We start from the raw sequence: 25,053 nt of genomic DNA, 5'->3' as shown, positions 1-25,053 counted from the left end.
CCATGCTTGAACTAGTTGGGTGGCTAATCCAACTGTCACGCTCAAACCATGAGAGTGAACATCCTCATGCCATCATTGGTTGTTCCTCAAAACATCCTGCCACATTCTTGACTCATCAAGAATCTATCTCCGTAATCCATGCTCAAGTCCATGGAAACTCCATCCATCTCATCTGCAACATGTCATGATGCTTGATGCCAAGCCATCCCTGCACCATCAGTCATACCTGCTCAAACATGTTTAAGGACTCACTGCCACGAGCAGCTAACAATGTGCCCCATCTTCTCATCCATCTAAGAAGATGTAGAGGGAGTAGAGCCTGAAGCCTCTCCCTCACTAATCAACTCGATCCACCTATCAGGATCCTCAATCTCCATCCTTTGTAGATAAGCAACCCGATCTTCCCTCTAGACATCCGGCCTCACATATACCTCCTCATCATCATCATCATCCTCAACCGACTCTAACCTTCTTGACAAATCCAAGATGCTATCTGAAAGTGATTTGATGACCAATCACTGCTCGGTAAGCTTTGTCTCAACAGTAGACAACCACTTACTCATGTCTCTCATTCTCTTATCATCCTCCATTTGCATCACTCCCAATTTACAATCAGGCCTTGTCACACCAATGGTTGGCACACCAAAGGGTACATCTTCCCTTCCATCATAAATGTAGAGCTTCTTCAAATGTGGAACAATCATAGCATCAAATTGTTTCATGAATTCCATCCCCAATACAGCTTCATAGTCATCAATCCGCACTATAGTGAAGTCCACCTTCCCGGTCCATTCACCAAGTGTAGTGTCCACCCTCTCAGTTATACCAAGAATCTCAATAGGAGGAGAATTCACTGTCTTCATTTGTGCCTTTTCCGGTACAAATTTCAGCCCAATTCTTCTCGCAGTATCCTTGCCCATGAAGTTGTGAGAAGCCCCTCTATCCACCATAGTGAGCACATCAGCACCTCCAACCTTCATTCGAACATACTCCAACTTGTTCCTTTCAGGATCCCTCCTAGAGGCCACCTCCGTAGTAGCAGAAGCACCAAGTATCTGCATCATCCCCACAGAAGTATCTTCATTCCTCTTATCTTTCGCAGCTTTCTCCTTATGAGCCAAAGCTATGGAATGTTTCACCTCAAGAGTTAGCCATTCCCATTTCTTTCGAATCAATTTTCGCCTTATCTCCAATTCCTTGAGTTCTGCTTCAAACAAGTCCACTTCCTTCGCAATTCGGTAGGCTTCGTCCCTATTTCTGTCAGAAATTCCTTCCTTGACCAAGGTACGAAGAGCATCCTTTGCTTTGGACAAGCCTTTGCCCCATTCTGCAAATCCTTGTTCAACCTTCCTTGATTCTTCAAGTAGACTCCCTTCAAATTCCTCGAAGGTTGCAAAACCCATTTCTTGCAAGATAGACATCTTTCACGATTCTTTACCAGCTTCACCAAGTCACCTGCAACCTGAACCAACCCTTGTTCCACTTGTGTGAAACGGCTTTCTTCCCCTGCAAGTACCCTTCCACTGTCATGAATTGACAAAGCTTCTTCAACCCTGAATCAGCCTGCTCTGATACCCCCTGTCACGCCCCTACACCTGCGGTAGTCTTCCAACCGCTTGTAGCAATGTGTGGCACCACCGAATGTTTTCTTTTCACCAATACTAACATTCATGGACTACGCCTACTTCACTTTAACATTACTTAGCTTGTGTTTCGCAACCAAGTAAAAATGCATTTATCTTTTATACCAATGAAGCCCATACTCGTTCATTATCCATAGCAATTATAAAAAAAAAAACAATTGCAACAGTATAAAGGGAAGGGCAACTCCCTGTAATATGAGTCTGCCCGACAATATATTAAGAATATCAATTTACAATGTACAAGTATGTCTTCGCCAAACCAAGTCTCATACTTAGCCAATTTTTACAACCGAAGGCAACCCTGCCTTTTACAATCTTGTGCACCTATTGCACGAAGAGCGGTGCTCACCCGAGCCACCTAGAACACCCTTGCCAACTCCTACACAAAACTACACTTTCGACCGAACGATGGGCACACCTTGCCCACGCCTTCACCCAACCTTCAAGTGCCACTTCCCTTATGCGCATACAACACAAGCGCATGAGCTATGCGCTCTACACCTGTTTACCCCTACGCCTTTAGAAATCTGCGCACTTGTTGAATGAGACCAAGTCGAATGATTGTCCTTTGATGCTCCAACGTATGCCAATATATACAAGTTTTAGTGTGTGGGTGGGCTGCCCAGCCGACTGCCCACACACCCCTCTTGCACGCTCATGCTCAAGTCGGCCAACCCCTCGCATAGCCCTTCAAACCGGTATAAACCATCGCCACTTTTCCCACAAGTGTCGTAATCGTTCACCGTTTCGTCACATGGAGCTCGCAGAAACGTCGCATTTCCGTTCAGCTGCGCCCGCCCGTCATGCTGCGCTCGCTTGCCTGTCGTGCAGCCCACGCCCGCCCGTGCGCCCACGCCCGCCCGCCGCCCGCCCGTGCGCCCGTCGTTCACCGCGCGCCCGTCGACTCGCCCGACGCCCAACCGCGTCCGCGCTCGGGTAGAACTCGAGGACCTTACACCCCCCCTCCAAAAAAACACTCACCCGGCGCCGGGCGAGTCGACGGGTTTAATGTAATCCTCCCTTTTCCCAATAGTAAGTTGATATAACTGATTTAACAAATTGGGTTCTTCAACATCATCTACAATTTTGGTAAATATTGGGCCTTGATATGGATCGAACAGTTGTATGACCTGAACTCTATCCACCTTAAAGGTCAATTTCACATTTTAGATCGATCACTGCATAATTTTCAAATGCCCACTCAATGCCCAATAAGGATGGATATGGATCCTTGTCACCCATAATATCAATTACTTCAAAATCTGCTTAAGTCTTAACACCTACAATATCAACCTCAATATCTTCTAATCTCCTAATGGGTAGAATACAATATTGTTTTTCCATGCATAATTGAATGGATGAAAAGACAAATTTGGGTTTCCCAAGCGCCTCCCAAGTTTTTCTTGTAAAAATATTAACCTCTGAGCTGAGGTCTAGCATGGATTCCTTGATCTGATAACCAGCAATTTGAGCATCAACACAAAATTCTCTTCTTGCTCTCTTCTTATTTCATTGAACCCGCCTGGAATTCCTTTCAGGAATATTAGCAAAACTATTCTCTTCAGAAAATGGATCATCCTTCACAACAACTTTTAATTTTCTCTGCAATTGAATAGCAAGTCGCTCATCATTCATAATTTGTAAAAATATCTTAAACCATTCTAAGATTGGTTGAGATACCTCTTGTGATGGTCTAGGACTTTTAATCTATACTTGTTCTTGAAGAAATTATTGCTTAACAACATCCATAGCAGCATTGGGATTTTCATCAATCCACTTAATAAACCATTGAAGTGCCCTATCCCTTAAATTAGTTTGGAATTTAATAAGTTTAGTGGCATCAGGAATTTGTCAATCCCTCCAAACAACTTCACACAGATACCAATGTTGTTCCACGTCTTCACTACATCACCCTAAAAATTCTAGATATCGAGTAAGCGATGCGGCCATATTTTCATCCATGATGTATGCCTCAACTGAACAACTATAAATCCCTTGGAACCCTACTAGAAGTATAAGGAGAGGACAAGTTGTATTAGTATGCTACGGGTTGTCACGAGTGGGGATTGACTCATCTTCAAAGAGCAGTCGCCTCATTACAAAATGCATGTCGTCATCTATTAGAGTATGCTCCCCATACATCGTAATCGACCACACAGATGGCTCAGGCATGTGAAATCCTTCAGACTCTGAGTGGGGCCTACCAGTCCAACCTAAACTTCCCGCAAAATTGTCATTGACATCTCCTACTTCGCCAAACGAAGGTTTCTCAAACTCTCCTCTTCTCTGCAACTCAAGACTATCCATATCATCCTTCCGCGATGCTGAGCTTATCACTGCTTCTCCTATCCTCTGTAACTCTTCTACACCTAATATCTCGCAACTTCCTTTCTCTCCACTCATAAATTATTCTCACCCTTCCTAATGCTCTAAAATTCCGTGCCTTATGCAACTCTTGGTGGTCCATCACAATAGCTCCTCATTTTCCTTAACTGGACAACATTCCTCCACCTAGATCTGACCCCTAGCACTCAAGGTTTTAAGTGGCCATTTGATCTTCTTGGAACAGTAACAGATTTTCTTCAACCATCAATACCTTGATCCATAAGGGAATCTCTTTCAACAATATTCCCCGCAACCCAAACTTGAAAACTGCTTCCGCTCTAGAAAAGGACTCGTGATCTTCAACTGCAAATTCAATAATATAACCTTCTATTGTCGCATTCACCCAAAAATCAACAACTCTTGTTAAATTTGTACTTAGTCAGTGGATTTCAACCAAATCAATTGTCGACCAATCTCTATGAATAATTGGCTGACTTCCAACCCCTGCCTTAAATCTTAAACATTTGAACCAATCTTGTAGCTTCTTAGGAAACTCACACCAAAATATTTTGTATTGGTCATAAACAAGTTCAGCATACAGAACTTTTGTTTTAACCCAATCCAAGTTCTTTTGTCTTAGCTAAGCTTGTTGCAAAATGAAATGATCCACTTTCTCATGCCACCATTTCTGAATACCTTTGCCAAAAAGTATGGATACCATGATCTAGATCCATATTAAGCTTAGGGTCCTAGTAACAGAACAATTTGTTGGCGAAAAAAATTCAGAGTGATAGTGACCCAAGGTTTGGCCTAAGTTTCCAAAAAAAGAGGTCATTGTAGTCTAGCTTTTCATCAACATTTTCACTCCCTTTCAACAAAGGAGCGTCTCACCTAAGGCATGCCAGAACCATTAGAATGATTAAGGGATCTAGATTAGTATCAAAACATTATGTTGTGCCATTAACCCTTTTATTATCCACACAAATATACTACGAATGAGACATGAATTCATCAAAGAATAAGCAGAGACATCATTCATATAAGAGAAATAAGAAATTTTAAAAGGGGGTTATATATTCGTCAGATTGAACAACACAAGATTTCCAAGAACTCCCTTTCATATTAAGATTTCTAGTCATTCCATCATATATCAACAGACTTGCAAATCCATCCACATCATAAGCTACACTAGATCTAATAATACATGAATTGAACTTCTACGCAGGTGCAGAATCCTACTAGCAACAATAAGAAACCACATAGTTATAGCGTTCCGCATATGGAAAAAGGTTGTTTATTTGTCCCTCTGTATCTTATTTTATAGACTTGCTCGCTTGGTCTGGTATTTGTGGGGATTGCTTGATCCCACCTTTGATTTGGTCCTATTTAATGAAATCCCAATGTCGTTTCCCTTTTTCCTGTTGATCCTTTAAAAATTAACCCTTTCTTTCCTATTTTCACAAGCGCGCTTCCCTGTTTTCTAGTTGCACAAGTCCTAATTTTTAATTTTCTACCACATTCAGGTTTCCAATGACCTACTTCTAATGGCTTTATCCATTTATCCTCTGCAAATGTCATTTGCCATATTTTTCCAAAAAACGAAGGACCCAACATAGTGATAGGGTGAGGGCACCAACAAAGACAAATCAGCAGTGATTAAAGACAAGATTATCAGAGGAAATTTTTCACAGCAATTTCCAGAGTTTGTAGGAGATCAATTTTTCTACAGAGAGGCCAATTTTCCCAGTGGTGCAAGTTGCTTCAGAGAAACCAAGTTGTTGAAGCAGTGGAAGCAAGGAGAAAAATTTCCAGAGTGATCTGTTTCCACAAGGAAGTCGAGTTTTCCCGTAAGTCGAAATATAGTGGAGGTCCAGTTTATTTTCGTAGCAGTGTGAGTTTGCTAGAGAGGGCCAAGTGTCAAGGTCACACGTGTGACCAATTCAAGAGTCAAAGGGAGGCCAAATTAGATCAAAGGGGTTGAATTGCTTCATGGGGCCTAAATCAACTTGTAGAAGTGACTAGAAATTTCTCTATCACATATTTTGTTGAAGAACTAATAAGAATACTCATCTGCAGAACTAATTTTCCCCACATTGAAGGTTTTCTAGGGACACTTGTTAAAAAAATCTTAGTGTTCATTATTTGTGCATGTGTGCAATATTTTCTTAATTCTTATGGTTTATTTTTTTTTGTGAAGTTACAGTAGTGTTTTATTCAGTATTTGCCGCAAAGAACTTGCAAAATACAAATAATCAATTGATAAGAGAATAATAACCAATTAACTATAACAATATTAAAAAATTCACATCCCACCCCTCATAAACATCTCCTACGATGAGTCAATCAATGTCTACAAGCCACAACAAACAGATGATGGGACCCATGATCTTAATGGTAAGATCTAATCTCTCTCACCAACCATCATTTAATGTTGTATCTGTAACCTTTTTTGAACAAGCTTGATGTATTTTTTCTCTAAAATTACCAAAAATTTGAAATAACCATGGACCCAACAACAGTCTTGACCTCCCTCAACCTCTTAGGCATAATAAATGAGGTAGAAAGTTGAAAAAATACAATCCCTAACAATGATAGATGTGTGATCTTTATAAATTGTGAGATCATATGGGCTTGTTCAAAATTGCAAATATGGTGTGCATCTTCAATAAGACTTTCCATCCATGTTAGATTAGAAGCGATATATTTAAGTGTTAAATTCAAAGAAAGAACAATGTAATGTGTCCAAAACATGTGCATGTTATGTTCCACAATCATAATAATAGCATTCTTATATTCAGCCTAACATCCACAACTCGCCCATATTCTACATCCTTGTATTTTCCAAGCGTATCTGCCAAAGAAGATTGTTCCATTCAAGGAAGCCACCATAAAATTGATCAGTGGATAACTTGTGCATCTATCCATCGATCAAAGCTAATACTAACACCAAATGAGAGACATGATTATTTAATAGACTAGCATTTTATTTACTTCCTTTGCCTTCAATAAGTAACTATAGATCTAAGAAAGATAATACATAAATGTATAAATCTACTCGTGTTTCAGGTTCGAGTGATTTCTCCCAGCCCTCGTCATTTAATCAATTGATTATCCCTCGTTTCCTATCCCAACCAACAAGGGTGCAAAATCAAGCTCAACCAAAAGGGAGAGGGAAGGATGTTGCTTTGTGAGATGCAACAATGTTGGTTCTAAGCATCTTTTAACTAAGAGGCACATACCCAATTGGAGGCCTTTCAAGTAGAGCTCAACATGTCTCAATAAACAAAGGAGACCATGCAACATTAAATGAAATGAAGTTGAAATGAAAAAGGAAAAAAGAACACTAAGATAAACCTCATTGTGCCTCGCTTGTTGAAATGTCTTATTCATTAGACCAACTACCTTTTTTCTTGCTCATTTCTCCCACTCCCAAACTAAAATTGGGGATATGATTTTATGAAGAATGAAAAAAGAATCTCATTTTTTGTTTTGCTACTTGCTATTGACACCTTCCCCAAAGCCAACATTGTCTTCTCTTTCCATTTCTTTTCATTTGGATGCACTCACTACTCTACATGGTCCAAGTCAACAATGTTGGCCTCTTAACTTAGTAGTAAATGGTCTTAAAATGAGTATGTTAAAAATTACATGTTCAAAAAGAATTCCCTGCCCCACTTTAACGTGGCCCTTGATCCTTGATGTCTTGTATCATGGTTCACAAAAATTTATTCTCTTGAGCTTGATGCCTTGTTATGACAATGTTTTTTCAACTATAGAAGTTGCACTTATAAACCACTTGCAATAGTCTATGGAACACTAGAAAAGGGTGATGAACTTTCAGGGTGGAAGAGGTAACATCAATAGGGGCATTCCTACTAGCTTTTTCTAGTGGCGCTTGTTAATTAAGTCATGATTTCTACAAAATGTCGAGAAAACAATTTTGTAATAAACACTTGAAATCTACATGACAAAACCATTTTCCCAACACTTGGAACCCTTTCAAATCTACAATTCAACCCTCCACCACATACCAAGACACCTCAAATCTCCAACCTATAAAAAAATGTGAAAAAGAAAGGGACAAGTTTATTTTTTAGAAACCCGAGTCCTTTTCTATACAACATCCTAAAATTAGGGAACTATTAAGGCACATGTGACATATGCATTTGCAGCATGTCTTATCATGTCTATGTCCAATACAGAATACAGAGACACAAACTTTTAAGGGCATGTCCTATTACTTAGTTAGCAAGTCATTTTAGGTTACATGATTTTCTTTGGATCACTATTTAAGTTAGCCCGCATTCACAAATAGAAACAAGTGATGGTTGTCCTCATCACTAATTGACCACTAAGTTACGATAGGTTTTGGCTCTTAGTTGAAAGATGCCTAGAAATATGCAAATACATTCACAAATAGAATAAAGTGACGGTTGTCCTCATCACTAATTAACCACTAAGTTACAATAGGTTTTGGCTCCTAATTGAAATAGGCCTAGAAATATGCAAGTACTAGGAGTTGTAACTCGAACTCCTTACCTCTAATTATCCATCATACAAGCAACACTTTGTAATTGTGAAGCCCAAGCCAACTTTATATTTTAAGAAAATACAATGTGATGTAACAAAAAAAATCAACAATGAGCATCGACCTCTTTGTTCCACGGGAATCTTTTGTTCTCTAATAAAGCATAGTTTAACCAAACAATAATTTCTTAAAATCACAATTTTGATCAAATTAAAAAAAAAAAAAAAGGCAAAAAAAAAAAGACTTTGAAAAACACAATGTGATGCAAGGGGAAAAAATGAACCATGAGCATCAACCTCTTTGCTCAAAAGGAATCTTATGTTCTTTAATAAAGCATCATATATGCATTGAGGATGCTAAAGTCGTTGCAAAAATTTCTCATTTTCATCACTGCAAGTTTAGGGAAGCCATTGAAATTGAGGTCTTCTAATAACATTAATAGGGAAGATGGCTGGAAAATTAGTAGCTGTTGGATTCCCACTCTCTCTTCTTAATCTTTCTCCTCCTTATTTTTAGTACACCCTCTTTATATATATATTTACATTTTTAAATAATTTTCATTGTATTATTATTTATTTTTCCCTTTTATTATTTATTTATTTTTACTTTTACATATTTTTAGCTTATTTAATTAGTTATAATTTTATTTTATTTTCATCTATCTATATATATATATATATATATTTTTCATTGTATTATTATTTATTTTTCCCTTTTATTATTTATTTATTTTTACACAATTGACATAAACATACAAACCACTTAACCAATCACAAGGCTCCTCAACAGAATTGACATGAACATACAAACGGAGGATTCACCAACTAAATATCCTTCCAATCAGTGATTGTGCCACCTAACCATCTTGAGATAGACCTATCATCACCCTAACCATCTCTTTCAATGATTTCAATGAAATTGACAAAGTTTTTAATAGAAAAATGTCATATAAATCAGTAGCTGTTGGATTCCCGCTCTCTCTTCTTAATCTTTCTCCTCCTTATTTTTAGTACACCCTCTTTATATATATATTTACATTTTTAAATAATTTTCATTGTATTATTATTTATTTTTCCCTTTTATTATTTATTTATTTTTACTTTTACATCTTTTTAGTTTATTTAATTAGTTATATTTTTATTTTTATTTCATCTATATATATATATATATATATATATATAAATAATTTTCATTGTATTATTATTTATTTTTCCCTTTTATTATTTATTTATTTTTACACAATTGACATAAACATACAAACCACTTAACCAATCACAAGGCTCCTCAACAGAATTGACATGAACATACAAACGGATGATTCACCAACTAAATATCCTTCCAATCAGTGATTGTGCCACCTAACCATCTTGAGATAGACCTATCATCACCCTAGCCATCTCTTTCAATGATTTCAATGAAATTGACAAAGTTTTTAATAGAAAAATGTCATATAAATCAGTCTGCATGTAAGATTATTCACTCAATACACAATTCATTTTGTGATAATTAAATCTAGCAACCATCCTTCCAATCATATTATTTTACTCTTCACATATTTCTTTACTTCCCCATCTTACTATTCCTTTGCTTTCTCATCTTTGTTATTTCTGCCTCCAAGACTTATATCTCCACATTTCTCTATTTTCTATAAAATATCCAAAGCTTTTATCTACACCTCTGTATGTTCTATAAAATATCCCAACTTTTATAACAAAGTCACTCTTCCAAAACTATTTATGCCCCCCACAAAACATGGCACCAAAACAACTAATAAGATTGTATTGGAATGAGAAAATATGTTATCATATCAACCCAATGACTCACATACCAATGACAACTTGCAAATTGAAAAATGTGCATTCTGCGAAAACTTTATAGAACTATTGTTTTTTACTTGTGACATTGAACACCATCATTGGCAAGAGCATATTTTAAAACTACGTTGTTGCACAGGGACCCGCCCCCCACCCCCAAAAAGACACTCACCCGCCCCCCCCCAAAAAAAAAACACACACCCGGCCCCCCCTGTCACGCCCCTACACCTGCAGTAGTCTTCCAACCGCTTGTAGCAAGGTGCGGCACCACCGAATGTTTTCTTTTCACCAATACTAACATTTATGGACTACGCCTACTTCACTTTAACATTACTTAGCTTGTGTTTCGCAACCAAGTGAAAATGCATTTATCCTTTATACCAGTGAAGCTCATACTCATTCATTATCCATAGCAATTATAAAAGAGACAACAATTGCAACAGTATAAAGGGAGGGGCAACTCCCTGTAATATGAGTCTGCCCGACAATATATTAAGAATATCAATTTACAATGTACAAGTATGTCTTGGCCAAACCAAGTCTCATACTTAGCCAATTTTTACAACCGGAGGCAACCCTGCCTTTTACAATCTTGTGCACCTCTTGCACGAAGGGCGGTGCTCACCCGAGCCACCTAGAACACCCTTGCCAAGTCCTACACAAAACTACACTTTCGACCGAACGCTGGGCACACCTTGCCCACGCCTTCACCCAACCTTCAAGTGCCACTTCCCTTATGCGCATACAACACAAGCGCATGAGCTATGCGCTCTACACCTGTTTACCCCTGCGCCTTTAGAAATCTGCGCACTTGTTGAATGAGACCAAGTCGAATGATTGTCCTTTGATGCTCCAACGTATGCCAATATATACATGTTTTAGTGTGTGGGTGGGCTGCCCAGCCGACTGCCCACACACCCCTCTTGCACGCCATGCTCAAGTCGGCCTTGGGCTCTCCCATAGGTCGACCAACCCCTCGCACAACCCTTCAAACCATGGTATAAACCATCGCCACTTTTCCCACAAGTGTCGTAATCGTTCACCGTTTCGTCGCATGGAGCTCGTAGAAACGTCACATTTCCATTCAGCCGCGCCCGCCCGTCGTGCAGCCCACGCCCGCCCGTCGTGTAGCCCACGCCTGCCCGCGCCCCGCCCGTCGTGCAACCCACGCCCGCCCGGCGTGTAGCCCACGCCTGCCCGTGCGCCTGCGCCCGCCCGTGCGCCCGCGTGCCCATCGCCCGCCCGTGCGCCCGTCGTTCACCGCGCGCCCGTCGACTCGCCCGGCGCCCAACGACACCCGCACTCGGGTAGAACTCGAGGACCTTACATCCTCCTCCACCTGAAATCGTTGTCGTCCTCGACAATATACCATCCCGGTAGCCATCCACCAAGATCATCATCATCCATGATGTCAACTCCTCCATATAAGGCAAACATCCCTGCATCATATGTAGAACTCCATCTCCATCATGTCTCACCTTAGTGACCAACTGTCACCAAGACAACCATACCAAGGTATACACCCAACGGTATGCTCTCCATCAGATGTCATCTCGATCCATGATTATCAACCCCTCTGCCACAATCTCCACTGCAACATCTCGTGTCGACCTCATCATGTGTCCCCATGTGAACCTCTGTCATGATACTCCAACACAATGCTAACATATCTCTGTACACTACGCGTCCCCATGCTTGAACTAGTTGGGTGGCTAATCCAACTGTCACGCTCAAACCATGAGAGTGAACATCCTCATGCCATCATTGGTTGTTCCTCAAAACATCCTGCCACATTCTTGACTCATCAAGAATCTATCTCCATAATCCATGCTCAAGTCCATGGAAACTCCATCCATCTCATCTGCAACATGTCATGATGCTTGATGCCAAGCCATCCCTGCACCATCAGTCATACCTGCTCAAACATGTTTAAGGACTCACTGCCACGAGCAGCGAACAATGTGCCCCATCTTCTCATCCATCTAAGAAGATGTAGAGGGAGTAGAGCCTGAAGGCTCTCCCTCACTAATCAACTCGATCCACCTATCAGGATCCTCAATCTCCATCCTTTGTAGATAAGCAACCCGATCTTCCCTCTAGACATCCGGCCTCACATATACCTCCTCATCATCATCATCATCCTCAACCGACTCTAGCCTTCTTGACAAATCCAAGATGCTATCTGAAAGTGATTTGATGACCAATCACTGCTCGGTAAGCTTTGTCTCAACAGTAGACAACCACTTACTCATGTCTCTCATTCTCTTATCATCCTCCATTTGCATCACTCCCAATTTACAATCAGGGCTTGTCACACCAATGGTTGGCACACCAAAGGGTACATCTTCCCTTCCATCATAAATGTAGAGCTTCTTCAAATGTGGAACAATCATAGCATCAAATTGTTTCATGAATTCCATCCCCAATACAGCTTCATAGTCATCAATCCGCACTATAGTGAAGTCCACCTTCCCGGTCCATTCACCAAGTGTAGTGTCCACCCTCTCAGCTATACCAAGAATCTCAATAGGAGGAGAATTCACTGTCTTCATTTGTGCCTTTGCCGGTACAAATTTCAGCCCAATTCTTCTCGCAGTATCCTTGCCCATGAAGTTGTGAGAAGCCCCACTATCCACCATAGTGAGCACATCAGCACCTCCAACCTTCATTCGAACATACTCCAACTTGTTCCTTTCAGGATCCCTCCTAGAGGCCACCTCCGTAGTAGCAGAAGCACCAAGTATCTGCATCATCCCCACAGAAGTATCTTCATTCCTCTTATCTTTCGCAGCTTTCTCCTTATGAGCCAAAGCTATGGAATGTTTCACCTCAAGAGTTAGCCATTCCCACTTCTTTCGAATCAATTTTCGCCTTATCTCCAATTCCTTGAGTTCTGCTTCAAACAAGTCCACTTCCTTCGCAATTCGGTAGGCTTCGTCCCTATTTCCGTCAGAAATTCCTTCCTTGACCAAGGTACGAAGAGCATCCTTTGCTTTGGACAAGCCTTTGCCCCATTCTGCAAATCCTTGTTCAACCTTCCTTGATTCTTCAAGTAGACTCCCTTCAAATTCCTCGAAGGTTGCAAAACCCATTTCTTGCAAGATAGACATCCTTCACGATTCTTTACCAGCTTCACCAAGTCACCTGCAACCTGAACCAACCCTTGTTCCACTTGTGTGAAACGGCTTCCTTCACCTACAAGTACCCTTCCACTGTCATGAATTGACAAAGCTTCTTCAACCCTGAATCAGCCTGCTCTGATACCCCCTGTCACGCCCCTACACCTGCGGTAGTCTTCCAACCGCTTGTAGCAATGTGTGGCACCACCGAATGTTTTCTTTTCACCAATACTAACATTCATGGACTACGCCTACTTCACTTTAACATTACTTAGCTTGTGTTTCGCAACCAAGTAAAAATGCATTTATCTTTTATACCAATGAAGCCCATACTCGTTCATTATCCATAGCAATTATAAAAAAAACAACAATTGCAACAGTATAAAGGGAAGGGCAACTCCCTGTAATATGAGTCTGCCCGACAATATATTAAGAATATCAATTTACAATGTACAAGTATGTCTTTGCCAAACCAAGTCTCATACTTAGCCAATTTTTACAACCGGAGGCAACCCTGCCTTTTACAATCTTGTGCACCTATTGCACGAAGAGCAGTGCTCACCCGAGCCACCTAGAACACCCTTGCCAACTCCTACACAAAACTACACTTTCAACCGAACGCTGGGCACACCTTGCCCACGCCTTCACCCAACCTTCAAGTGCCACTTCCCTTATGCGCATACAACACAAGCGCATGAGCTATGCGCTCTACACCTGTTTACCCCTACGCCTTTAGAAATCTGCGCACTTGTTGAATGAGACCAAGTCGAATGATTGTCCTTTGATGCTCCAACGTATGCCAATATATACATGTTTTAGTGTGTGGGTGGGCTGCCCAGCCGACTGCCCACACACCCCTCTTGCACGCCATGCTCAAGTCGGCCAACCCCTCGCATAGCCCTTCAAACCGGTATAAACCATCGCCACTTTTCCCACAAGTGTCGTAATCGTTCACCGTTTCGTCGCATGGAGCTCGCAGAAACATCGCATTTCCGTTCAGCCGCGCCCGCCCGTCATGCTGCGCTCGCTTGCCTGTCGTGCAGCCCACGCCCGCCCGTGCGCCCACGCCCGCCCGTGCGCCCGTCTTTCACCGCGCGCCCGTCGACTCGCCCGACGCCCAACCGCGTCCGCGCTCGTGTAGAACTCGAGGACCTTACACCCCCCCCTCCAAAAAAAACACACGTACCTTGCACCCTCCCCCTACCCCGTCCCTCCCAAAATACTCACGTACCCTGCATCCCCCCACCTTCCCCCCACCTAAAATACTCACGTACCTTGCGTCCCCATGTTCTGGGAACTTTCAGACCCTTAGGAAACATCCCCAAACTATTGGGAACTCCATTGGAAACTTGGGGACTTGATAGTTGTCCCCAAGACGTTCCGAACAAATTTCAAGAATGTTTTTGACAGATTTCAAGGGTATTCTAAGCAGATTTCAGAGATGTTTTGGGAAGGTTTTAGGGATAATCCAAGCGCAAAGCTTTAGCATTGACAATTATGGACATTGATGATTGGACAATATGATCATTTTTCCCATAAAATTTTTTTTTGAATGCATTGAATCTACTTTTTTTTGTACAAGTTGCAGCTCAAAACATGGGTTTTGTACGATGGATTTCATTTTGGATTTCTAGTGGTTTAGATATTGGATTTTCAATGGTAAAACTGCAAAAAGCATCCTCCATATCAAGAAAACAGAAAATACAACATTTTAAAAAGATGATATTTGTGGTTATTTTTCTTGTTCTTACTTGGGATCATCTCAACTTTTACATATTGTATGTGGGTTTCAAGGACTCATTCAAGTTCAGTGTTTCCATCATCCCAACCCCAAGCATTGTGAAAACAATTAGATAGCTGTGAATTGGATTAAGTACTAAATGTCTAAAAAAATTCCTACTCAATCCCCTTCTTAATCTGAAATATGAATTTAATATCAAAAGAAAACCAAATTATTTTATAATAATTTTCAACACAGCTATAAAAAATTTTAAAACTTATTGAAAAGGGAATGCCTATTGTGTTTAACATAATCATCATTAACGAGAAATATGAAGAAAATAAATTAATATAAAAACAATTCTCCTTGATAAATTGTTTATAAACCTTATTACAAATTTAAAATAGTTACACTTAAGTTTCCTAAAGCTACAACTACTATCTAAAGCTACAACTAATATCTAGTTTCCTAAAGCTAATATCTAGTGGCCAATAATAAAATATAACTCAACCGGTTGAAATTGTTTTGAAATTTTAGTTGTGCATAATACTAACTTGAAACAACTATAAATATTAATATTAAATTTTATATATATATATATATATATATCCCCAACTGCCTGTCCCCTGAAAATTTGGGGTGCGCTACCCTGAAAATGTGGGGGTGCGCTCTCGCTGTTCCGGGGACTCGTCCCCTGTGCACCGTCCCCATCGTTCCCTCGTCCCAAAATCAGTGCAACATAATATTAAAACCTTGGGCAGAGGGCAATGCATTGGGAATAAAACCCAGGCTACCATTGTGGACTCCCACTACTATAAGCAGTTGTCTATAACGCGACTTTTTGAAAGCCTTTCCTGCGGGTTTTTCTGGTCGAAATCCGGCAGGAATTTATTGGAATCGCAAGTTTGATAACTAGTTTCTGCACAATGAAAGCGTCGCAGGGGTTTTCGAGGGTGCTGAATCCAAATATGCAGTTAAAAAACCATTTTCATTGCAAGAAATCAAGATTTAACCTCGATTTCTTCCGCCGGATTCCGTCACCGGAATCTCCAAAAAGTCGCATTATAGACAACTCCCTACTATAACACTAGAACACATAAGTACCAACGTTGAACAGCCTCATTCTTTAATATCAAGTTTCATACAAAACCACTATTCCAGATTAACAGCCATTCAATCATATCAGTTATATAGCCCAACCAGCATTGAACATCCTCATTCCTTAATCTTAAGTTTGAGGGAAATCACTGTAACAGAGTGACAGCTGTTTGATTAGATCTGTTACATGTGCCAACAAATATTGAATATCCACATTCATTCATATCAAGTTTGATATAAAAACACTGTGACGAACCAAGTTTGAACAACATTCCATCACATCAAGTTTGACAAAAAAAACCAATGTAACAGAGTAACAGCTGAGCTGTTTGATTAAACTGTCCATATATATAATTGCTGGTATTCCATATAACTAATATAAAGGGTTACCATATAACTAATATAAAGGGTTACCAATTACAGATCATCTAGATCAAAAATCCATAACCAGAAATTTTGTTATTTTAATTATATTGGAAAAATAGCTCCGACTAAGTTTGACACTAAACACTAAGCATGCTAACCAGTCACCAAAAAGTAGCCCTATGTTGTGTAACCACAACTTGACCTCGGATATAAGAAAGTAAATTCAGATATAAATAATTCGAACATGATCCTATAAGCCAGACCAGAGAAAGAACGACATCTCAGACATGAGCCGCAAAAAAGTGTTTCCAATTGCTCGTCTTTTCAAAGCCTCCCTACTGAGGATTTGGCGGCCTGCTGTTTGCTGCCGAGACTCTGGAACCCCACTCAAGCAGCTCTTTGCTTGTGTCATCCTTGTGTACAATAACTTCAATGAAGCATAAGCAATCCTTTTTGGGTCCTAGAGCAGTTTTAATAGCCTCTACAGCCTCTTCTTCCGTCTTAACCTGCACAGAAAGAAGGGGTGCTGTTAAATAACAAAACAAATACCTGGTACAGAGTACTTAGGCATCCTGCATTTTCTAGGGCTGAGAAAAAACGATGAAAAGCTGACAATAAAAAAAAAACTGCCATGATAAGAATCAAAAAGAGAGGAGTAAACCAATATGATACAGAGTTTTGACCAACAAAAGGTAAGTACCAAAGTCTACAATAATGTAAATTAAGGAAGAGGATAGGCCATGCTATGAATATAGAGAAAAAATACCTTGGCAGTCCAGCATTTCCCTTCACCGTTATGAAGGGCATCTACTAAACCGGTGTAGTTCCAATTCTTTATGACATTGTATGGGCCATCATGAATTTCAACTTCTATAGTATATCCTCCATTATTAATCAGAAAAATGATAGGATTCTGCCCATTTCGAATCATAGTAGACACATCCTGGACTGTCACCTGTTGAAATAAGTAAGAATACATTTAGGGATAAAAACTTACTGATTTTTGGACAAAACAGATAACCCGAAGGAATTTAATATTTCAAATACAGATTCATTGTTATTCATTAAATAAAATATTACAGAAATTTATATAAAAATCCTTGCATCTGCACCTGAAAGCTTCCATCACCAATGCATGATATTAAACGCTTCTCTGGCGTTGCTTGAGCATATCCCAGTGTTGCTCCTACAGACCAGCCTATCGATCCATACTGCATTTGGAACTCATACCTGCCAACCATACATTTAGCTCAACGAGCAAACAGCTGCAACCATAGAGACAAATATACTTGCAAACAGAGAACCATGAGAGTGACAAATAGAGCAGCATAATAGTACGTCCCTCTCATCAGAGAACAAACATTTCTCTTTCATCACTCATTGAATTTTTGGTCCTAGTGTTATTTTATTATGGATTAACAGAAACATATATTGGCAAGATATAGTCTGGTTGAAAAAAGGCATGCCTATGCATTTCGTCGTTCAGAAATTTCCTAGGGACTAAGACACTAGTGGACACTGGGACAGGGGCCGAGAACTTCGTTCCTGCCCATGCTATTCCACACACACCCTAAACCTGAACATTTCCTTACGCGATGTATATTTTCTAGAAAGAATAAAGGGTAATTTTGCTTCATAGACAATTGATGTTGGACTTACCCACACTTTTCTGGCAATTTAAGCTTCTGACAATTGAACCAAGAGTCACCGGTTTCAGCAATTACAGCAGTGTCATCTGTTAGCATGCCCTGTAACCAACCATTTACAACAGTGAATATCATCAATAAACCCATTACAAATGTACCCTATAAGAAGAGAGCCAACCAAAAGACAATTATTCAGAATTTGGTTAGATTCTTTAAGGCCTTACCTGGATGTGTTTGAATAACACATTGACCCTTAAGGGTTCATTTGGTGCACTTTTCAAGGGAACACCGTCAGGAACAAAAATACGCCGATAATTTTCCAAAGATGTGGGGTTGTGTTTCACCTTCTTTGCAAGGGCTTCTAAGAAATCTTTCATCAACACACACCCAAAAGTAGGCCCATTTGCCACAGTCACCCTGTTAGGCTGCACAATTATAGCTTTCTCCTTTTTCAATAGCAATGAATATCCCACTGAACTATAGTCATTAAAAATCGGCCCTGCAAATAAATATGCATCTGCGGACTCAACTATTTCAGCACAGAATGCAGTACTTACTGCACCCCAGTAAGTGCCTATGAAATGAGGATGAGTCTCTGGAACCTGTCCCTTAGCAGCCGGCATTACAGCCACGGGATAACCCGATGCGTTTGCTAATTCCACAAACGCACTTTTTGCCTTAGCAACTCTCATCTTTGGCCCACCTACCAACACTGGCTTCACTGCTGCATTTAGGAATTCTGCTGTAATTTCCACCGCAGCTTCCAAGCTTTGGGGATTGCTTAGCCTACACAATTCGTATAGTATAAAGGAAAACATGTTAAAAAAATGGAATTAACTAGAAATCAACTTGGAAAAAAAGAACTAAAAATTGGCTTCACTACGACACACACACAGTTAGCAGGGGTAGCCAAAATACCCTGCCTGCATTATCAAAAGTATCACAATCCAAAACCTTTTATCAACAGAGAATGTCATTACATTCGAAAACTACGAATGAAAGGGCAGGGGAGTATTAATGCGAATAACACCAGAACATCCTAATCAACTGTCAATGACGCAATAACATCAAACAGGACCATAATGGGGGCAATCTTAACTATTATTATCTAAAGTGAGATAAGTAAAGCATGCAGATTCAAGCCAAAATACTCTGTCTGCATTATCAAAAGTGTCACAATCCAAAACCTCTTATCAACAGAGAGCCTCAATACATTCGAAAACTACGAATGAAAGGGCAGGATAGTATTAATGCGAAAAGCACCAGAACATCCTAATCAACTGTCAATGACGCTATAACATCAAACAGGACCATAACACCAGTTTCCTGGTTGCCAAAATTTTTAATGGGGGCAATCTTAACTATTATTATCTAGAGTGAAATAATCAAAGCATGCAGATTCATGTTTAGTCGATATGTTTTCTGGACTATAACATCTCATTTCTTACATTTTACACAGAGAATTCCAGAAGAAATATCGACTAAAGAAGTGAGATAAGTTTTCATATTCACTCAAATGAAAAGGAGTATTAATGCGGATCAGATCAAGCATAGAGATATGCCTTTTTAACAAGATTTCATGCAAAACACATACATAACAACTACAATAATCTTATTTAAAAAATTTACAATAACCTTCATAAAAAACCAGCCCGATCAGTGAAAAAGCAAGATGCACATGGTTTTGATCCTTACAGGGGATCCTTAGTGGGGAAATTAGGATTCCATTTTAGTATACAAATGGATAGAGAACAATCACAAGCCATCAACACTGGAAAAACACTAACCCTATAAAAAAATATATAATACCCACATAGGCAACAACGACACGCCATGAAAAAAACACAAACCCTATAAAAAAATTATAATACCCGTCACTAGATTCGACGGGCCAGAAAGGTCAGCAAGTCGAAGGAACATTGGAAAAACACGAACCCTATAAAAAAATTTATAATATACGTCACTAGATTTGAGAGGCTAGACAGGTCAGTAAAGTGAAAGGAGGCCACTCTTATAGCACCCACCAGAATTCGATCCTCAGAAGAAGTAATACCCGTCACTAGAATCAATAGACCAGAGAGGTCAGTAAAGTATGCCACTCTTATAACGACCAACAGACCAGTGGATAGGTGGTGGATGTTCGATTCACAGAGAAAATTCCCGAAACAAAACCTCTCAGAACAGAATTTGTGTAATAAGAAACGGGGGGAGGAAGCAGGTTAACGAAAATCCCAAGAACTTGTTACCTGGGTGTTAGGCAATATGGAACAGGCTGCCGACTGAAAGTGGGGTGCTGAACGCCAGCAAGATTACAGCTGATGCTGATATACACAGGCTTGCTCTCGATAAGTGCTGTGGAAATCGCATAGTCAATAAGTTCCTGGGCATCGTCCAAGTGATTCACAATAACCTGCACAGTTTGCACATTCTAACACCCTTAGACCTACTCAAGGAAGAAAATCAGCAGGAAATCCAATACTAGTATAGAATCACATTCTACAGAACTCGGAGACCTGAGCGCATGTGACCGTCTGGAAGCAGCGATACTCCTGGCTGAAATCGGGCAACCCAATGGTATGATGCAGAATGCGGTTGGTCCCATAGTCATTAGAATTAGGCCCTCCAACGATACAGATGACGGGCAGATTCTCACTGTAAGCCCCCGCGATCGCATTGATGACGCTAAGCCCCCCTACTGTGAATGTAACAACGCAGGCCCCCACGCCTCTGGATCGTGCGTACCCATCAGCAGCGTAGCCAGCGTTCAGCTCGTTGCAGCAGCCGACGAGATTGAGGCCAGGCTCCGCCAGCAGATGGTCCAGCAAGGTGAGATTGAAGTCCCCGGGAACAGAGAAAACATCCCCCACCCCAACCTCGACAAGCCTCCTCGCCAGATGGCGCCCCAGTGTTGCGGAGGAAGCCATCGGAGCTACTCCCGCATGTTCGCTGGGCAATGGACAGGCCACTGATTTGTTGCAGGGCGGACACCCCACATCATTGTTGGCGGGCCATTCCGAGTTCACGTCGACAACGCTCGTATTCATCTCTGATAAACCAATAATTCGGCCCAAAATCACACAACTTTCGGCCTGTAGCCCTGAATTTCCCCTATGCTCGCTCGCTAGAACCTCTCCAAAGTATCTCAGGTGATCAGAAAGCTTTGGAAATTTACCGTTCAAACTTCGGTGATGTCAATTGTATAGTGGTTTGTGAATTTATAGGTGTCATAAAGTGGAGCGCAAGAAAAATTTTAGTGGTTTTGGGTGAACAGTTGTAAAACCAGGGGAAATTAGTTGTTTTGTATGTTCGATATCGTGGGCGGTCCTCTGTTTAAAAACAACTCCGCCACTCATAACATAGAAAAGTCTCATGGAGAACTTCTATGTAACCCATGATGGGACGAGATATGCAAGGTTAACCACACAAAAATATGAGTTGTTTCCTTGACCCTCTTTCTATGTGCGCTATAGTCGCCTCCACACCAACGTTCTATGGCTTTTAACTTTGCTTCCAATCAAATTATCTTTATTCCATGTCCAATTTCAATGTCCAATAAGAAATAGGTGCACATGTCTTCCAGAAATTTTGGTTTAAGCGGGCATTTTAGTTTATAAATATAATTTACTTTTATAAATTTTATAAAAATAAATTTTATAATATAACACTATTTTCATTTTAATTTCAAAAATATCTTAATTATTTTAATTTTTTGAACTAATAATACGGGGCAATGATCTCTCGTGTTATGAAGTATTATGTAAATTGAGATTCAACATTCAAATCCTCAATATGTCAGGTGAAAAAAATATATATAATTAGGGGTGATGAAGATTGTTCTTAATCCTAGAGGAAATGAAAAATACAGTCTTGGATGTTGACTTGTTAGAGTTCAAAATAATTAATTAAAGGGATTGGTTCATTCTTAGGATTGAGGATTATCAATGAAAATTATATCCAAAGACTTATTGTATAGGGGATTTAACATTAATCATCAAATTGATGTTAAACATATCTTCAAATGATAAGAAGCTTATAAGAACTATCAAGATAATAAGAATGAAAGGCATCGGGTTTGAAAGTTTTGAGTTCTTTCATATCCCAAGGATGCTCAATCAAAAGCAAACCATGTAGACAATAAGATCATTCTTCTAAACCATATTAGTTTAAGAACAACATGCAAGGATGCATTCTACCCCATCCCTTAAGTATTTATTCATAGTCATGAAGTGGACTTGCATGAAAAACAATTGGCATTTTCATTTGCATGGGAGGGTTAGCTATGACTCACAAAAACCAAGAAGTAATAAGCCCCTTGTACCTTCACACTCAATGAATAATGTAGGAGTGAGTTCATCAATTGCTCGGAATGTTAAGTTTTATTGTAAATGGGATAATTGATTTTGTTACAAGCTTAAATTTTGGGGTCTTTCAATGATTTTTAGGCATGTGGCTTTTAGTTCTATTCCATCTTGACCTAATTCAGGGCTCTAAATTTAGCTCTAGCTCTCTTGGATTACCCTTGTAGGACTCTAGCCTTGGCCTTGGCTTGCATGGCTCAAGTTCTATTGGCTCTAAATTGTGTGCCTCTAGTGGCTCGACTTTTTTTGTTAGCATAATTTGTGTGGCTCAAGTCTTGTTGGCTTTGGTTTGCATGGATCGGATTCAATTGGCTTTACTTAGCACTACTCAGGTTCTCTTACTTCTAGTTTGAGTCACTTAGCTTGGTGGTCTGGTAGGTCTGATTTGTTTAGCATTGTGTTTTTTTTAGTGGTTTCAAATTCATATACTCCTCCTAAATCCTTTTGGTTCCTCTGCATTTAATTAAAAGGGTTATTCTTCTCTCCATGTTTCTATTGTACCACTAGTTTTCCCAGGGATGTCGAAAAGGAAACAAATTGCTAAATATGTTCAACTATTAGTTGTGGTAGTGTTATTTCAAATGTTACGCAATGTTAATAGTATGGACCACAGGCATTCTAGGAGACGCCCACTATTTGGGACCACTATATTCATGTAGTCTTGAGAAGGTAGGAGGATTATGTCACTAACCATAAGAACTCAATTTTCTCAATTACTAGTAGAATGTATTCCAAAGAAAAGGTCATACATTATGAATTTTCCTTCATATTGAGAACCCTATGTAATGAAAGGAGACAAATTGAAGGACTTCAAGCTAAGTATATTGCACGCCAACAACTAATTGTGAGTATAGTAAAAAAATACAATTTCAACTGTCACATGGATTTAGCTCGAGTAGTTGAGAAAAATGTTTGTGATCCTCTCCACCCAGCTTCCATTCCTATGGAGTGAGTTGGCCCATAGTGATAAAGCTAGAAGGGTCGACACCTTCAAGTGGGATGCCTTAGCTCTTTCTAAATCATAAGTTTTCTACTAGGCGTTGGGTTGTGGGTTGTTTGTAACATGCCCCCGATAAAAGTTCATGTAATAAAGTTAATAAAGGTAAAATAAGACCAAGGTCATGGGACACATATCTCAAGTTGAATGTTGGGCACAACACCGTAGTGGGTGTTCATTTTGGTTTATTATGGCTAAGGGGAAATTGGCAAAGGCATTGAAAAGGAAAAGAGACATTAATTGGTATTTTATTTATGAAATAAAGGAAAATAGAAGAAAAGGAAGGTGAAGAGACACAAATTTTCATGAGAGGGAAATTGAAGGAAAAATAGACGAAATTGAAGAAAATAGAGGCCTCGATGATAAAAAGGCTTTTGAGGATCAGTTCATGGATTTTATTGGTTAGGCTTTTTTCTATTGAGACTTTGGTTAGTTTTAGCTTGAAGCTCTCTCTCTATTCTCTCTCTCATACTCTTGCACACTAAGAGAAATCTTGGAACATTGTTGGAGCATGCTTGGAGCACTCTAGTTGTCATTCGTTTGGAGAAAGAAGGCAAAGGTAAAGCTGGAAAACACAAGGGACAACAAGATCAGCAACTACAACTAGATTGCTTTGTTGGTATCGAGTTGCATGTATGATTTCCTTGCTAGTTTTGGCATGCATGGTACATGCATGTGGTTTCTTGGATATGTGTTGTCATTGGCATGGAGGATTTCCTGGATTGACAGCGATTTTACCTATCCATTCCATTTCCTGGATAACCATGGTGTTATGGGTTTTTCCACTTATTGTTTCTGATTGGTGCTCAAGTTCCTTATGGTTGTGGGTTGAGTTGCTAGTTCCTGGAGTCATTGGTTGGAACAAACACTCTAGAGCCCTGGAACAACTTGGGTTGAGTTACTAGTCCTAAAGCCTAGGTTGGGACAAACTCTCTGGAGCCCTTGGTGGGTTGAGTTACTAGTCCCTGGAGTTAGGTTGGAAAAATACTTTGGAGCCCTATAATGTTGTGGGTCAAGTTATTAGTTCTTGAAGCCGCAGTTGGGACAAACACTCTGGAGCCCTGGACAACTTGGGTAGAGACCAATCTGGTTGGTGCTAGTGATGTCCGACCATGAGGCGGAATCACTCATTGAGGGTTGAGGTGGTTTTCCTCTGGAAGCCTTGGTTTGGTTTTGTTTGGTTTATTCCATGAGATCCCACATTCATGCTTGGAATATGACACAAGGGTGATTGGATGAAAGAAAATTTTGGTTCAACCTAATCTATGGTCGAGTGGTACGTGGAAGTCTCTGTCTTGGTTTCCATTTCATATGTTAATATGAGGTATCTTCTATTGTGATCTATGATCATATGTGTTGATTATGATGGTTTTTTATGGTTGAGTTGTCATGGCTTTTACGCTAGTTATTTGTTGGTTATATGTTGGTTATATGATGTA

General features: G+C 39.9%; 1 protein-coding gene across 1 annotated transcript; it reads right to left on the bottom strand.

Annotated features, from left to right (window-relative positions):
* Positions 1 to 16,691: 16,691 nt before the first annotated feature.
* On the bottom strand, positions 16,692 to 21,535 carry LOC149162546 (pyruvate decarboxylase 2-like). The gene is made up of 7 exons (XM_089437309.1): positions 20,773 to 21,535; positions 20,506 to 20,669; positions 18,484 to 19,045; positions 18,273 to 18,361; positions 17,726 to 17,843; positions 17,380 to 17,568; positions 16,692 to 17,119 (listed from the first exon to the last, which is right to left on the bottom strand). The coding sequence occupies exons 1-7, from the start codon at positions 21,301 to 21,303 to the stop codon at positions 16,949 to 16,951; spliced, it is 1,824 nt and encodes a 607-aa protein (XP_089293435.1). The 5' UTR covers positions 21,304 to 21,535; the 3' UTR covers positions 16,692 to 16,948.
* Positions 21,536 to 25,053: the final 3,518 nt, after the last annotated feature.

The sequence above is a fragment of the Pinus tabuliformis genome, chromosome 5_2, assembly GCF_031772625.1.
Source record: "Pinus tabuliformis cultivar Carrire ecotype Pingquan chromosome 5_2, CPIR1, whole genome shotgun sequence".
Taxonomy (NCBI): Eukaryota; Viridiplantae; Streptophyta; class Pinopsida; order Pinales; family Pinaceae; genus Pinus; species Pinus tabuliformis.
Note: the sequence above shows the minus strand (reverse complement) of the source record. Positions and strands in the feature narration are given on the sequence as shown.

Coding starts and splice junctions, on each gene's coding strand:
- LOC149162546 (XM_089437309.1), bottom strand. CDS start 21,303: ATGAATACGAGCGTTGTCGACGTGAACTCGGAATGGCCCGCCAACAAT. Junction 19,046..20,505: donor CCATATTGCCTAACACCCAG/GTAACAAGTTCT, acceptor CGAATTGTGTAG/GCTAAGCAATCCCCAAAGCT. Junction 17,844..18,272: donor AAATTGCCAGAAAAGTGTGG/GTAAGTCCAACA, acceptor TATGGTTGGCAG/GTATGAGTTCCAAATGCAGT.